Below are 17,087 nucleotides of genomic sequence, written 5' to 3' on the forward strand. Positions count from 1 at the left end.
TTAACTAGGAGAATCAATAACACTATCTGGATTCTGAGTTCCTAAAGAAGCCAATCATTCTGAGTTTCAAAGGATAGAGTGAGATGCCAAAACTATTCAGAGGCAAAAAGCTAAGAGCCCCGCTCATCTAATTAATACTGATCTTCATAGATGTTTTTGGAATTCATTGCATATTCTCTTCTTTTTATCTTATTTGATTTTTAGTTGCTTGGGGACAAGCAACAATTTAAGTTTGGTGTTGTGATGAGCGGATAATTTGTACGCTTTTTGGCATTGTTTTTAGTATGTTTTTAGTACATTCGGTTTAGTTTTTAGTATATTTTTATTAGTTTTTAGTTAAAATTCACTTTTCTGGACTTTACTATGAGTTTGTGTGTTTTTCTGTGATTTCAGGTATTTTCTGGCTGAAATTGAGGGACCTGAGCAAAAATCTGATTCAGAGACTGAAAAGGACTGCAGATGCTGTTGGATTCTGACCTCCCTGCACTCGAAGTGGATTTTCTGGAGCTACAGAAGCCCAATTGGCGCGCTCTCAACGGCGTTGGAAAGTAGACATCCTGGGCTTTCCAGCAATATATGATAGTTCATACTTTTCCCAAGATTTGATGGCCAAAATTGGCTTTCAAAGTCACCTTCAGATTTCCCAGCGTTAAACGCCGGAACTGGCACCAAAATGGAAGTTAAACGCCCAAACTGGCATAAAAGCTGGCGTTTAACTCCAAGAAGAGTCTCTACATGAAAATGCTTCATTGCTCAGCCCAAGCACACACCAAGTGGGCCCGGAAGTGGATTTTTATGTCATTTACTCATCTTTGTAACCCTTAGGCTACTAGTTTTCTATAAGTAGGACCTTTTACTATTGTATTTGAATCTTCGGATCTTTGGAATCTTTTGTTCTTTAGATCTTTTGATCACTTTGGGAGGCTGGCCATTCGGCCATGCCTAGACCTTGTTCTTATGTATTTTCAACGGTGGAGTTTCTACACACCATAGATTAAGGTGTGGAGCTCTGCTGTACCTCAAGTATTAATGCAATTACTATTGTTCTTCTATTCAATTCGGCTTGTTCTTTGTCCAAGATATCACTTGTTCTTCAACTTGATGAATGTGATGATCTGTGACACTCATCATCATTCTCACCTATGAACGTGTGACTGACAACCACCTCCGTTCTACCTTAGATTGGGTGAATATCTCTTGGATTCCTGATACACGATGCATGGTTGATCGCCTGACAACCGAGCGCTCGCCTGACAAACGAGCCAGCCATTCCGTGAGATCAGAGTCTTCGTGGTATAGGCAAGAACTGATGGCGGCATTCAAGAGAATCCGGAAGGTCTAACCTTGTCTGTGGTATTCTGAGTAGGATTCAATGATTGAATGACTGTGACGTGCTTCAAACTCCTGAAGGCGGGGCGTTAGTGACAGACGCAAAAGAATCACTGGATTCTATTCCGGCCTGATCGAGAACCGACAGATGGATAGCCGTGCCGTGACAAGGTGCTTGCGTTGAACATTTCCACTGAGAGGATGGGAGGTAGCCACTGACAACGGTGAAACCCTTGCATAAGCTTGCCATGGAAAGGAGTAAGAAGGATTGGATGAAGACAGTAGGAAAGCAGAGAGACGGAAGGGACCAAGCATCTCCATTCGCTTATCTGAAATTCCTACCAATGAATTACATAAGTATCTCTATCTTTATCCTTATGTTTTATTCGTATATCACTATACCCATTTGAGTCTGCCTGACTAAGATTTACAAGGTGACCATAGCTTGCTTCATACCAACAATCTCCGTGGGATCGACCCTTACTCGCGTAAGGTTTATTACTTGGACGACCCAGTGCACTTGCTGGTTAGCTGTGCGGAGTTACAAAAGTGTGATTGCAATTTCGTGCACCAGTAAGTAATCTGAAGGGTCTGCTGAGATGCTTGGGATTGCCTTAGGTGAGGTGCTCTGTAAGGCTGGTTCTGGTTCTGCTGTTGATATGGAGGATTCTGCTGATACCGGTTTTGCTGGGTGTTATGATTATTCCACATCTGATTTCCTTGGTTGTCTCTGCCTACTCTATTATGGTTGTCCCCCCAGCCTTGGTTGGAAGTATCTCTCCACCCCTAGTTGGAGTTGTCTTGCCAAATTTGGTTAAAGTTCCTACCTTGGTTATAGTTGCCGCCTTGTTGATAGTATCCTTGATTTGGGTAGTCATAGAAATTGTGAGTAGTTGCCAAGGTGTTGTCCTCGTGTTGGAGCTGTGGACATTCATCAGTGTAATGAATATAATCGGCACATATTCCACATATTCTCTGAGGAACCAGTTATTGAGTATCGATGAGCGGATAATTTATATGCCTTTTGGCATTGTTTTTAGATAGTTTTTAGTATGATTTAGTCACTTTTTAGTATATTTTTATTAGTTTTTAAGCAAAATTCACATTTTTGGACTTTACTATGAGTTTGTGTGTTTTTTTGTGATTTCAGGTATTTTCTGGCTAAAATTGAGGGACTTGAGCAAAAATCTGATTCAGAGGCTGACAAAGGACTGTAGATGCTGTTGGATTCTGACCACCCTGCACTCAAAATGGAATTTTTGGAGGTACAGAAGTCCAAATGGCGCGCTCTCAATTGCGTTGGAATGTAGACATTCAGGGCTTTCCAGAAATATATAATAGTCCATACTTTGCCCAAGTTTAGATGACGCAAACTGGCGTTCAACGCCAGCTTTCTGCCCTATTCTGGCGTTAAACGCCAAAAACAAGTTGCAAGCTAGAGTCAGATGCCAGAAACAAGTTACAAGCTGGCATTTAACCCCATAGAAAGCCTCTACACGTAAAAGCTTCAATGCTCAGCCCAAGCACACACCAAGTGGGCCCGGAAGTGGATTTCTGCATCATTTACTTAATTTTGTAACCTTAGTAACTAGTTTAGTATAAATAGAACTTTTTACTATTGTACTAGGGGTCTTTTTCCCTGTTTTTGAATTCATATGCCATTTGGGGAGGCTGGCCATTCGGCCATGCCTAGACCTCATTCTTATGTATTTTCAACGGTGGAGTTTCTACACACCATAGATTAAGGTGTGGCGCTCTGCTGTTCCTTGAGTATTAATGCAAAGTACTATTGTGCTTCTATTCAATTCATGCTTATTCTTATTCTAAGATATTCATTCGCACAAAAGAACATGATGAATGTGATGATTATGTGACACTCATCACCATTCTCACTTATGAACGCGTGATTGATAACCACTTCCGTTCTACATGAAAACAAGCTTGAATGTATATCTCTTGGGTTTCTAATCAACGATTCACATCGATTCCTGCTAACAATGGGGCATCTGAATCCGAGATTAGAATCTTTGTGGTATAGGCTAGAATCCATTGGCAGCATTCTTGAGATCTGGAAAGTCTAAACCTTGTCTGTGGTATTCTGAGTAGGGTCTGGGATGAGATGACTGTGACGAGCTTCAAACTCGTGACTGTAGGGTGTAGTGACAGACACAAAAGGATAGTAAATCCTATTCCTACACGATCGAGAACCAACAGTTGATTAGCCATACGATATCTGTGTATGGTATTTTTCATCCGAGACGAGAAATCTGACAGTTGATTAGCCGTACATAAACCATAGAGGACCATTTTCACTGAGAGGACGAGAAGTAGCCATTGACAATGGTGACACCCAACATACAGCTTGCCATAGAAAGGAGTATGAAGGATTGAAGGAAGGTAGTAGGAAAGCAAAGATTCAGAAGGAACAACGTATCTCCCTACGCTTATCTGAAATTCCCACAAATGAATTACATAAGTATCTCTATCTTTATTTTATGTTTATTTATCTTTTAAATTATTAAAACTCCATAACCATTTGAATTCTCCTGACTGAGATTTACAAGATGACCATAGCTTGCTTTGAGCCGACAATCTCCGTGGGATCGACCCTTACTCACGTAAGGTTTATTACTTGAACGACCCAGTGCACTTGCTGGTTAGTTGTGAGAAGTTGTGAAAAAGAGTTGATATTACAATTGTGCATACCAAGTTGTTGGCGCCATTGAGATCACAATTTCATGCCCCAACTATGTTGTGGTGAGGAGGGATGTGATTGGTTATGGTTCAGATGTATCTGCTTCAGTAGGTTAGTCATCTCACATAGACTCTGTGTGAGAGCAGTAGTCTAACTGCTAGAGGAAACCTCTGCCATAGCCTTGGTATGGTTGTTCCTATGCCTGTGATTCCGAGCAGACTCAGCTAGGTCATTGATCAGTTGCCACGCTTCCTCCGTGGTCTTGTACTTTTTTAGATAACCATTACTCGCACCATCCAATGTAGTCTTGTCCTGAGGTTTCATGCCTTGTGTGAAGTAGCTTATCAACACCAACTTGTCAATCATGTGGTGGGGGCATGCGTCTAGGACATTATTGAAGCGCTTCCAATATTCGTAAAGAGTCTCGGATTCGCCTTGAAGAATCATTGAAATTTCTTTCCTCAGTCTATCAGTAACTCCAGTCGGAAAGTATTTTTCTAAGAATTCTCTTCTACGCATATCCCAGTTAGTAATAACTGCTTCAGGTTGAGTGTAGTACCACTCCCTCGCCTTTTCCTCAAGAGAAAAGGGGAAGGCAGTTAGTAGAATAGAAGTCTCAGCTGCACCATTACGCCTAACAGTAGAACAGGCTGTCTGAAAATCTCTGAGGTGCTTGAGAGGCTCTTGAGCAGGTAAGCCATGAAACTTTGGCAGTAGAATGATTAGTGCAGTCTTCATTTCAATATCTGCACCCAAATTTTGATGACGCGCTTGGAAAGGTGGCAGTGTGAACTCTGGAGCTCCAGCTTCCTGTAGAGTAATCCTCCTGGGAGCCGCCATGTTCTTTGTGCGTAAATCAACCAAATCAGTAGAAAGGGAGCTTGTTTCTTCCTTAAATGACGTTTCAGATTCGTCCTTAGATAGGACTAACTGACGCCGAGCTCGCCTAATACATGAAATAGTTCTTTCAATTCCAGGATCAAATGCGGGTAGGCTCAGATCAGGTAGTGAACGCGTCATTCAGTGAAAGAAACATACAGCTCATGGTTATAAAATAAAAGAAAATCAAATGCAAATAAATAAATCCAACCAATAAATTAGCACACTGTTGCAACTCCCCAGAAACGGTGCCAAAAATTGACGTGGCGGAAATTTTCCGATTAAGAATTTATAAAGGAAACAACGTTGCAAGTACAGTTCTCAACCGACTAAAATTCGCTTATCAATTTAGAAAAGGGTTGTCACAATTTTAGAATAAAAATACTTGGAGTATGAGTCCCAGGTTGCTTCCAACGAGTTGACAAAAGAGTGCAGCTTATTTGTCAGAGGTTTTCCAAGAAATTTTTGAGTTAAGAAACAGAAAAATAAATAGTAGTGAATTTAAGCAACAGAAATTAACGAGAGAATTTATATAATTCAATTAAAAGTCTTGATCGGGAGGAGATTAATTGGAAGTTCTATCCTTGTTGAATTTTCCCAAGTGTAATAATAAAAAAGTTGTTGTTCTACTTGGTTATCCCTTATATAATAAGGGAAAGTCAAGTAGCTAACCAACTAACCCTATCGCTCGCGTCCTAATCCTTTCCTAAGAAAGGATTAGAGTCGGAGACTAGACAGTCAGCCAACAACTCCCAATTAGGATTAACACTTGAGTATTCCAACTCAAGGTTCTCCTCTTAATCAACTCCCAATCAAGTTAGGGAACTACTCCATTATCATGAATATAACTTTCACATAATTAAGAGAAGAATAAAAGGAGGACATGATAAACAATAACTGAAAATTAATCAAAAGTAAAAATAGTTCTTTGCATTAATAAATTCTAAAAACAATCCAATTGTAACTCTGAACAAGGATTAAGGATATGAAAGAATAATGGACAAAGGAAACAAACTAGAGTAAATGAAACTTCAATGGAGGTGATGACTCTTGTCAATATCCCAAGCAAAAGCAATAATACTCTAATAGAAACTATGAATGTGAAGAAAACCTAGAGGAAGAAGTAGAATTCTCTCTAAGATTCAAAACTAAAGCTAAAACTATACTGAATGAGAATGTGTCTTGAGTCTCTGCTGTTCTCTGGCTCTATTCTATGTTTCTAGGCTGAAAACTGAGTCTAAAACTGGCCCGAAATTGCCCCCAGCGTTTTGTGTAATTTCTGCAGATCGCGCATGTCACGCATACGCGTCACTCATGCGTGCGCGTCATTTGGCGATTTTCCTTGTCACGCGCACGCGTCAGGCTCACGCACGCGTCGTTAAGCGAACTCCAATTCACGCGCACGCGTGAGCCATGCGTGCGCGTCGCTCCTCGCTGATTGTCTCCTTTATTTCTTGCGCTCCTTCCATTTTTGCAAGCTTCCTCTCCATCCTCGAAGCCATTCCTGCCCTATAAAGCCTGAAATCATTGAACACATAGATCACGACATCGAATGGTAGAGAGGGGAATTAAAATACACAAATTAGAGGCTTAGGAAGCAAGTTTTCAACCATAGAACAAAACTAGGAAGGAATTCTAAAACCATGCAATTTGTATGAATAAGTGTGCAAAAGTTTGATAAAAACCACTCAATTGAGCACTAGATAAACCATAAAATAGTGGTTTATCACGCACAGATAGAAAAACATGGAAGGGTACGAACGCACATAGTGTGCGAACGCTGCAACCAAAGAGGTTGCAAAAGGTCGTGCGGGCGCACAAAAGTGAGCGAGTGCACAAAGGGACTTCCCCTTTTTATTTTATGTGGACGAGAGCAGGTGTGCGTGCGCATATAGGTCCGTGCGCACGCACAGAGGATAAGAATGGGGAAGGTTGTTCCCACACACAGGTCATTCCCTCGCCCCCACCAAAGGGGCTTGCAAAAGGCGTGCAGACGCACACGTCTGTGCGGCCGCACAGATGAAGCGCAAAAGGGAACTTGTGCATACGCACACTGATGTGCGTATGCACGGATTAGAGAAAAAGTGGCAGTGCGCATGCACAGGCTGTGCTGGCGCTGTGACCAGAGGGCACGTCAAGGCATGTGCGGATGCACAGGCTTGTGCGGCCGTACAGGTTGCTAAAAACACAGAGTTGTGCCCATGCACAGCTTGGTGCGCGCACAGATGCCCTGTTTCAGAATTTTCTTTTCTCTTCAAAACTAAGGTTCCTAACCTTGGCACAACCACCTACCTATCTCAAATCATTCAATTAAGCACAAATTCATCATCCACAAGTAATTCCACTTATTCAACTCAAAATCATCAAACAAACCTAAGCTAAGCATCATATCACAAAAAACAAGTATTTCAAAAAGATATAAAAAAGAGATAGAATTAGAAAATGTCACCATGGTGGGGTGTCTCCCACCAAGCACTTTGGTTTAGAGTCCTAAGTTGGACTTGCATAGCTTTATTGGTCACTTAGGAACTTCCCCAAGGAGGAAAATTTCCAACTCTTTGGCTTGCTTTGGTTGAACATGATCCTTTGAATTTGACTCCTTTGCACTATCCTCTTTTCCTTGCTCCTTGCCATCTTCACTCACTTTGTCCACAACCGTGCTGCACCCAAAAATAGAGTAAGCTTCAAGGATGGATTTGTTGGAGTCCTCCAAAGTGAACTTAACTAACTTTCCATCCTCCTCAAAAGAATAGACTCCCATATGTGCATCTAACTTGAAACTGGCCGTCTTCAAGAAGGGTCTTCCAAGGAGTATTGATGATGGCTTGGTTGAGTCAATAGGAGGGGTCTCTAAGATGTGAAAATCAGCTGGAAAGAGCAATCCTTGAATATTGACTATGACATTCTCCGCAATCCCCACAACGGACACAATACTCTTGTCAGCTAACACAAACCTCGCCCCAGATCTCTTAAGGGGTGCTAAGTTCAATCTCTCATAGATGGAGAGTGGCATGATGCTCACACACGCCCCCAAATCGCACATACAGTCCATGAACTTAGTCCCACCAATTAAATAAGTGACCAAACATGGGCCGGGATCATTGCATTTTTCAGGAAGTAAAGAGGAGATAGAGTCATCTACCGTCTTTTTGTTGAGGTTGCCAAGCTTGTCTTTGTGAGTGCAAATATCCTTGAGGAACTTGGCATATTTTTGCACTTGTTGAATGGCTTGAAAGAGAGGGACGGTGACTTCAACTTTCTCAAAAACTTCCACCACAGTGGGGTCAAGATCTTCTTGCTTCTTTGCTTTCTTGGCTATAGTTAGGAATGGAATGGGCAAAGGCTCTTCAAGCAAGGTATTTTTCTTTGGATCCTTGACTTTTGGTGGTTCTTCCTTATCTTTATCAATATTTTCATCTTCACTCCTCATCACCTCTACTTCATCTCCTACCTCCTCATTGTTTGTCCCATCATTCAACTTTGAAGGTATAGCCGCATTCTTATCCAACATGGTACCACTTCTAAGAGTAATGGCATTTATGCTTCCTTTAGGATTGGGTTGAGGTTGGGAGGGCAAACTACTTGAGGTTAAAGCTTGTTTGACGCTTTGTGTGGGTTGAGGAGGGAGGGTGGTGGACGAAATTGTGATCATCAACAATGGCTCCAAAGGCTTGGTGCTCTCAAACGTAAATCACACTTTGTCACAACTTCGCACAACTAACCAGCAAGTGTACTGGATCGTCCAAGTAATACCTTACGTAAGTAAGGATCGATCCCACAGAGATTGTTGGTATGAAGCAAGCTATGGTCATCTTGTAAATCCCAGTCAGGCGAATTTAACTGGATTAATAAATTATTGGTTTAAATAAAGATAATAAAATAAACAGAAAATAAAGATAAAGTTACTCATGTAATTCAATGGTGGGAATTTCAGATAGGTGTAAGGAGGTGTTGTGTTCCTTCTGAATCTCTGCTTTCCTACTTCTTCCTTCTAGTTTTTCATCACTCCTTTCTATGGCAAGCTGTATGTAGGGCATCACCGTTGTCAATGGCTACATCCCATTCTCTCAGTGAAAATGGTCCAAATGCTCTGTCACAGCACGGCTAATCATCTGTCGGTTCTCAACCAGGTTGGAATAGAATCCAGTGATTCTTTTGCGTCTGTCACTAACGCCTAGCCTTCAGGAGTTTGAAGCTCGTCATAGTCATTCAATCCCGAAATCCTACTCGGAATACCACAGACAAGGTTAGACTTTTCGGATTCCTATGAATGCCGTCATCAATTCTAGCTTATACCACGAAGATTCTGATTAAGGAATCCAAGAGATATGCGCCTGGTCTAAAGTAGAACGGAAGTGGTTGTCAGTCACGCGTGTTCATAGGTGAGAATGATGATGAGTGTCACGGATCATCACATTCATCAAGTTGAAGTGCAACGAATATCTTAGAACAGGAATAAATCGAATTGGATAGAAAATAGTAGTAATTGCCTTAAAACTTGAGGTACAGCAAAGCTCCACACCCTTAATCTATGGTGTGTAGAAACTCCACCATTGAAAATACATGAGTGAAAGGTTCAGGCATTGCCGAATGGCCAGCCCTCAGATCTAAGAACTAAACGTCCAAAAGATTGAATAATACAATCAAAGATATCTAATAGACTAGTAAAAAGTTCTATTTATACTAAACTAGCTACTAGGTTTTACAAAGGTAAGTAATTGATGCATAAATTCACTTCCGGGGCCCACTTGGTGTGTGCTTGGGCTGAGCTTGATCTATCCACGAGCTGAGGCTTCTCTTGGAGTTGAACGCCAAGTTGTAACGTGTTTTGGGCGTTCAACTCTGGTTCGTGACGTGTTTCTAGCGTTTGACTCGAGAATGCAGCATGGAACTGACGTTGAGCGCCAGTTTACGTCATCAAATCTCAAATAAAGTATGGACTATTATATATTGCTGGAAAGCTCTGGATGTCGAATTTGTAACGCCGTCGAGCGCGTTCCATTTAGAGTTCTGTAACTTCAGAAAATTCATTTTGAGTGCAGAGAGGTCAGATTCCAACAACATCAGCAGTCCTTTGTCAGCCTCTTATCAGAGTTTTGCTCGGGTCCCTCAATTTCAGCCAGAAAATACCTGAAATCACAGAAAAACACACAAACTCATAGTAAAGTCCAGAAATGTGATTTTAGCATAAAAGCTAATGAAAACATCCCTAAAAGTAACTAGATCATACTAAAATCTACCTAAAAACAATGCCAAAAAGCGTATAGATTATCCGCTCATCAGAAGGTCAAACGGGTAAAGGCTTCGGCTATTGTAGCCATGTAAGCATCTTGTTTCTTATGGAACTCTCTTTGTTCTTGCATGAACATGTGAATTGTGTCATTCAAGTGGGATTGATTGGAGGGAAGGGCTTGGTTATTTTGAGAGGGATTAGATCGGCTGTTTGGATGTTGATACTTCACTTGAGATGGAGGTTGTGGGGGTTGTTGGTATGGTTGTTGGTATTGTGGTTGACCTTGGGGGAATGGATGGTAGTAGACTTGAGCATTTTGGTTAGGTTGAGCTTGGGGAGCTTGGTTCCACCTTTGGTTTGAGTTATCTCTCCACCTTTGATTTTAATTACCTCCTTGTGGGTAGGATCCTTGGTTGTAATTGGGTCTTTGCGAGTAAGGGTTAGCAACCGCCAATGTAGTGTCCTCTTGGATTTAAGGGCACTCATCGGTGTAATGAGTAGTTGGTGGACGAAATTGTGATCACATCAATGTAGTATTCTTTGTTGTTGTATGGAATCATTATTATGGCACTTATGTGTGGACACAACTCTGTTCAACTAACCAGCAAGTGTACTGGGTCGTCCAAGTAATTCCTTACGTGAGTAAGGGTTGATCCCACAGAGATTGTTGGTATGAAGCAAGCTATGGTCATCTTGTAAATCCCAATCAGGAGGATAAAATTATGGAATTTAGAAAATCAAATATGATTAATAAAAATAAAAAGAAAATAAAAAGGGATAGAAATACTTATGTAAATTAATAGTGGGAATTTCAGATAAGTGTATGGAGATGCTGTGCTCCTCTTGAATCTCTACTTTCCTACTCACTCTTCCTTCAATCCTTCTTACTCCTTTCCATGGCAAGCTGTATGTAGGGCATCACTATCATCAATGGCTACTTTTAATCCTCTCGGGAAAATGGTCCTATGCGCTGTCACTGCACGGCTTATCGTCTGGAGGCATCACCCTTGGTTGATAGCTACATCCCATCCTCTCAGTGAAAATGGTCCAAATGCTCTGTCACAGCACGACTAATCATCTGTCGGTTCTCAATCAGGTTGGAATAGAATCTATTGATCCTTTTGCGTTTGTCATCACGCCCAGCCTTCAGGAGTTTGAAGCTCGTCACAGTCATTCAATACCGGAATCCTACTCGGAATACCATAGACAAGGTTAGACTTTCCGGATTCTCAGGATCCTACTCGAAATACCACAGACAAGGTTAGACTTTCCGGATCCCCATGAATGCCGCCATCTATCTAGCTTATACCACGAATATTCTGTTGGGGAATCTAAGAGATATGCGCCCGGCCTAAGGTAGAACGGAAGTGGTTGTCAGTCACGCGCGTTCATAGTTGAGAATGATGATGAGTGTCACGGATCATCATATTCATCAAAGTGTTATGCAACGTATATCTTGGAATAAGAATAAAAGAGAATTGAATAGAAAGTAATAGTAATTGTATTGAAACTTGAGGTACAGCAGAGCTCCACACCCTTAATCTATGGTGTGCAGAAACTCTACCGTTGAAAATACATAAGTAAAAGGTTCAGGCATGGCCGAATGGCCAGCCCCCAAAACGTGATCACAAGATTCAAAATACAATCCAGGATGCGATTATGATAGTAAAAAGTTCGATTTATAATAAACTAGCTCCTAGGGTTTACTTGAGTAAGTAATTGATGCATAAATCCACTTCCGGGGCCCAATTGGTGTATGTTTGGGCTGAGCTTGATCTATCCACGAGCTGAGGCTTTTCTTGGAGTTGAACTCCAAGTTATAACGTGTTTTGGGCGTTCAACTCCGGATCATGACGTTTTTCTGGCGTTTAACTCCAGACAGCAGCATGTACTTGGCGTTCAACGCCAAGTTACGTCGTCAATTTCCGAATAAAGTATGGATTATTATATATTGCTGGAAAGCTCTGGATGTCTACTTTCCAACGCCCGCGCCATTTGGAGTTCTGTAGCTCCAGAAAATCCATTTTGTGTGCAGGAAGGTCAGATTCCAACAGCATCAGCAGTCCTTTTGTCAGCCTTTTTCAGAGTTTTGCTCAAGTCCCTCAATTTCAGCCAGAAATTACCTGAAATCACAGAAAAACACACAAAACTCATAGTAAAGTCCAGAAATGTGAATTTAACATAAAAACTAATGAAAACATCCCTAAAAGTAGCTTGAACTTACTAAAAACTACCTAAAAACAATGCCAAAAAGCGTATAAATTATCCGCTCATCAGTAGTACAAGCACAGACACCACATATCCTTGGTGGTCCTTCGGTCCCAGGAGGTTGAGGTGGAGTATTTATCAAAGCTTGAGGGATTTGTTGTCCTTGGGTGATTTGCTTCAACAAAATTGTCATCTCACCAAGGGTCTTTGTCAAAATTGCGTCTCCAGAGGGAGAGACCTCACTCACAGCTTTTGGTTGTGAACTTCTAGCCATAAAGTGTTGAGTAGAATCTGCTAGGTCCGATATAACTTCCCATGCTTCTGCTCCGGTCTTTTTTTTTTTATCAAAGATCCTCCACTTACGACATCTAGGAGAAGCTTGTCTTGGTGATGCATTCCTTGATAGAAATAACTTATCAGAACTAACTCATCAATCCGGTGGTGAGGGCAAGCCTCCAGTAACTTCTTAAATCTCTCCCAATATTCATACAAAGCCTCTCAACTCGTTGCACAAAGCAAGAGATCTCTCTTCGCAGCTTGTTTATTTTCTGAGGAGGGTAGAACTTCTCCAAAAATTCTTTCCGCAACGAGTCCCAATTGGATCAAGCTTCCCCCGGCTAAGTATAAAACCATTCCTTCGCTTTTGCTTCCAAGGAAAAATGGAAAGTGAAGACCAACACTGCGGCTTCATCCGCTCCATGTCTTCTCGCAGTTGCACATGCAACCTGGAAATCCTTAAGGTGCTTCAGAGGATCTTCCCCAGGGAATCCATTATACTTGGGGAGCAAGTTGATTGTGCCAGACTTAAGCTTAAAATTTGGATCCAAGGCCGGATATAAAATCTGAAGTGGTTGCAAGGCAAGATCTAGAGCTCCGACTTCCTTCAAGGTAATCCTTCGAGGTGGGTCCGCCATGACGGTGTCACCTGAGTTACTCAAGGATAATTCAGTATTTCCCACAGAGGAATATAGAGTCTCCTCATTGATTGGAGAATTATAGTCACGGATAGGTGGTGATAGTGAATGGGAATGGTCTTCAAGGGAGCCCGCCTCACTATTCATGAAAGCTAGCCAGCGCCGAGCTTGCCTTATAGGAGTTAAAGTTCTTTCAATTTCCGGGTCAAAAGTGGCCAAGCTCGGGTCTGGAAGTGACCGTGTCATTCAACTGAGGAGGCAATGAAAGCATGCAATTATGAAAGGCAAAACAAAAGTAGGCAAGTAAGCAAGAACTAACTTAACAATCTACAACTACCAAGAATAACTAAAAAGAAAAGTAGTATCTATAGTTAATGCCAAGTAGCAAACCAAAAATCAAATATTCACACTATTCACATATTTACACAACCAAAATCATGGAACTCATTGCACTTAAAGTGAACTCCCCAGCAACGGCACCAAAAGTTTGACGGCGCCTAATCGTATGAGTTGGGATTTCTCAAAATAGGACTAACGTTGCTAGTATAGACCCAAACCCAACAATCAGTTGCCGACCAATTTGAAAATTCACAAGATGCGTCACAACTCAAAACCAATTTAAAAACCAAGAGTAATTGACTCCCGGGTCATCTCCCAAGGAATCACTTAAGAGGCAATGAGTGTGCAAATTCTGGTTGTAGTGATCAAGGGGTTGTCAATGAAGAAATGAACATATAAAGCAATAAAAGAACATGCAAAATTGTAATGATTGAACTAATGAAGAAATTAAAGAACCGACTATGTACTATAAACAAGTAAAGTATAAAAGAGATTAACATAGCAATGCATGAAAAATTGAAAGCATGAAAAGGGGTCTTGGCTTGGAGTGAGCTAAGGGTCCTTTCCTTGTTGGAACCACAACTATGCCAATTATGTTGAATTAATCTCTTTTGATCAACCCTCACATCGAAAGGTAAGTTAAATGAGTATAAGTGTTCTTAACCCACAAATCGTAAATTGCTTGCTAATTGCCTTAGCAACAACTTACCGTTAGTGGGAGTAAGAACAATTAACAATCAAAGAATTGACACTAAATGTTGGACATTCCAACTCTAGGAGCCCAATTGCTCACTTTGCCCAAGCCAAGAGACAAAAATTTAGCCTAAAACCATGTTGACATTTTGTCAAACACTTGGTGGACAAAAAGCTTAAACATGAGAAAAATAAGAAAAGACTTGAAATTAAAAGCAACAATTGATCTCAATCAACAAGGATAGCATAAGAAAGCATAGAACAAACACCAAACATCAAACTCATCAACAAGAAAGTGAAATTGCAAAAGAGAAGCAAAATTGAACTATAACTTGAATGAGAAGAAAGAGTAAAGACAATATAACTATAAAGAGTAATAACAAGAGAATACTTACAATGAGATTAGAAAAATCCAATGATCAAAAATGGAAATGGCTAAAACCCTAATGGAGAAGATGAGAAAACTTAGAGAAAACTAAAACTAAAAACCTTCTATTCTACTCCTAAAACTATTCTAATGCTATGCTATGTTATGTCCTTCATTTCCCCTCCAATATGAGCTAAAAGACTTCAGAAATGGGCCTCCAAAGCCCCCAAATCGTGAGTCACGTGCCTTTCTAATGAAGTCACGCGCAGACACCTGTGCGGATGCACAGGCGTGTGCGTCCGCACACTCTGTGAAAATTCCCTCCTGTGCGTATGCACGAGTGTTTGTGCGCACGCACACTAGGCGATGCTTAGCGGGATGCGTGACGCGCTCGAATTGATCCACGCACTCTGCTTGGGCTTCTGTGCGGATGCACGAGAGACTGTGTGGACTCATATGTCTTTGAGCTCACCTCCTTTGATTCTTCATATTTCCTCTACTTTGCAAGCTCTTCGTCCATTTTTTCCAACCTATTCCTACCTTATACACCTGAAATCACTCACAAAAACATCAGGGTATCGAATGGAAGGCAAACAGAATAAAAATAGATCAAACTAAGCACAAAAGAGCATATTTTCAAAATCAAGCACAATTTGGGAGGAAAAATAAAAAGCATGCTATTCAAGGGAGGCAATCTGCTCGTAGCGTTAGCACAGCTTGTGCGCGAACACACCAAGGGAAATTTTCAACCTGTGCGTATGCACAGACCTGTGCGCATGCACACGTTGGGATGGCCAATCTGTTGGGGGTGCTGGCACAGGTTTTGTGTGTGAACAGATTTCTTTAAGATTTGATGCCTGTGCGGACGCACACATTTTAAAACTCTCCGGAGCGTGCGCGCGCACACCCCTGTGTGGCTGTAAACGCCCTGTTTCTCAAAATTTTATTTGTTTTCAACTATTCTACCTTCGCAACAAGGTTGTAAGCTTCTTTAACACTATTTATAGACTCTTGGGACTAGTTTTAGACTTTTAAAACATTGGGAAAGAATGTAGGGATATTAGGTGATATTATTTGTAAAACTTAGAAAACGGAGCCCTAGGTTTCTGGCATGCTGAGGAATGATGAACTGCTGATGTGTGGAAACTAAGATATGAATGGATAGTGGTTGAGATGAGTAGGGAACTCAGATTGAGATGATGGATCCATGTGTACTGAAAATATTTTTTGAAAACCATTGATATATTATTTTTACTGAGATTATGAGACGCTCTGCGCCTGGCAGGGATGGCGGTTGGATCCCACCTGTCGAGGTGGCAGCGGCGGTGTAAGGGCGGTAGTTCGTCCTGCTTGCGTTGAGATGTGAGGTCTGAGGCAATAGTATCCCACTCGCATCCCTTCGGATACATAAAGTGTGCAGGCGCTGGTACCTGGACAGTGATCTGAGCACTATATCTCGGGGGTTCCCATATGAAAATTCCGAAGGGCGACATCTCCATGGAGATGTGTCGGGTTGGCAGTTGAACTGACAATGTGATATCACAGCCAGTAGGGCAGGCATTCGTCATATGCATTTTCTATCCGTTTGTATGCTTTGACTACTTTAAATGGCTTGCCTATTTGTATAACATGCCTAATTGCTATTTGAATTAATTGCCTTATATGCCAATACTTGTGTTTTACTTGCATTGTATATTATTTGTGTTTTCTACTGGGATTGAGGAGGTTCAAAAGGCGATGGCAATGGGATCGCATGGAGGATAGGTTGGTGAAGGCTGTGGGATAGCGGTGCTTGGTGATGACAAGTCATCATATACCCATTTTTCAAGCTAATTTCACTTGTTTTATTAGCATTTATGCACTTTCTTGCATCCTAAGTAAGTGATTTGGAGTGAAAATGCATAACTTCTTTAAATCAAACAACCACCATGAAATTAATGTTAACTCATGAAGTTTAAGCTAAATTTAATTGATTTTTAATTGATTTATAAGCCTCTTGAATTTAGTGATACTTTGAGTGGTTGTTTTGGTTTATTGTAGGTGAAGAAAAGATAAAAAAGGGAAAAGCGTAGCCTAAGGAAGTGTGGCCCAAGGAGAAGAAAATGTGGTCAAAGAGAGAAGAAGTGTGGCGCACAAAATGAGGAAGGCAAGCATTGCCCTCCACAAGGGCACACTGCCCTCTAGGAGGGCAACATACGGGAACAAAGCATGAAAGGCAACTCTGCCCTGCCCACTACAAGGGCAGAGCACAAATTTGTGCCTTGGAATCAAGAAGAACAAAACCTTGCCCTGCCCTCCACAAGGGCAGTATCGGGCTCACCAAGGGAAGAAAATCAAAGGAAAATGCCTACAATGCTTGCCACAAAAGTTGAACACGGGACCATGAGGAAGCAAGGAACTAGGCTCCATTACGGTGCCAAGAAAGCCAAG

The 17,087-nt window shown here is 41.4% G+C and overlaps 1 protein-coding gene and 1 non-coding gene across 2 annotated transcripts; one reads left to right on the top strand and one right to left on the bottom strand.

Annotated features, from left to right (window-relative positions):
- Positions 1 to 7,421: 7,421 nt before the first annotated feature.
- LOC130983700 (uncharacterized) lies at positions 7,422 to 8,414 on the bottom strand. Its single transcript, XM_057907553.1, has one exon. The coding sequence runs from the start codon at positions 8,412 to 8,414 to the stop codon at positions 7,422 to 7,424; it is 993 nt and encodes a 330-aa protein (XP_057763536.1).
- Positions 8,415 to 12,777: 4,363 nt separating this feature from the next.
- Positions 12,778 to 12,883, top strand: LOC130949792 (small nucleolar RNA R71). Its single transcript, XR_009073461.1, has one exon. It is a non-coding gene; the product is annotated as a small nucleolar RNA R71 (small nucleolar RNA).
- The last annotated feature ends 4,204 nt before the right edge of the window (positions 12,884 to 17,087 follow it).

Source organism: Arachis stenosperma, chromosome 1, assembly GCF_014773155.1.
Source record: "Arachis stenosperma cultivar V10309 chromosome 1, arast.V10309.gnm1.PFL2, whole genome shotgun sequence".
Lineage (NCBI taxonomy): Eukaryota > Viridiplantae > Streptophyta > Magnoliopsida > Fabales > Fabaceae > Arachis > Arachis stenosperma.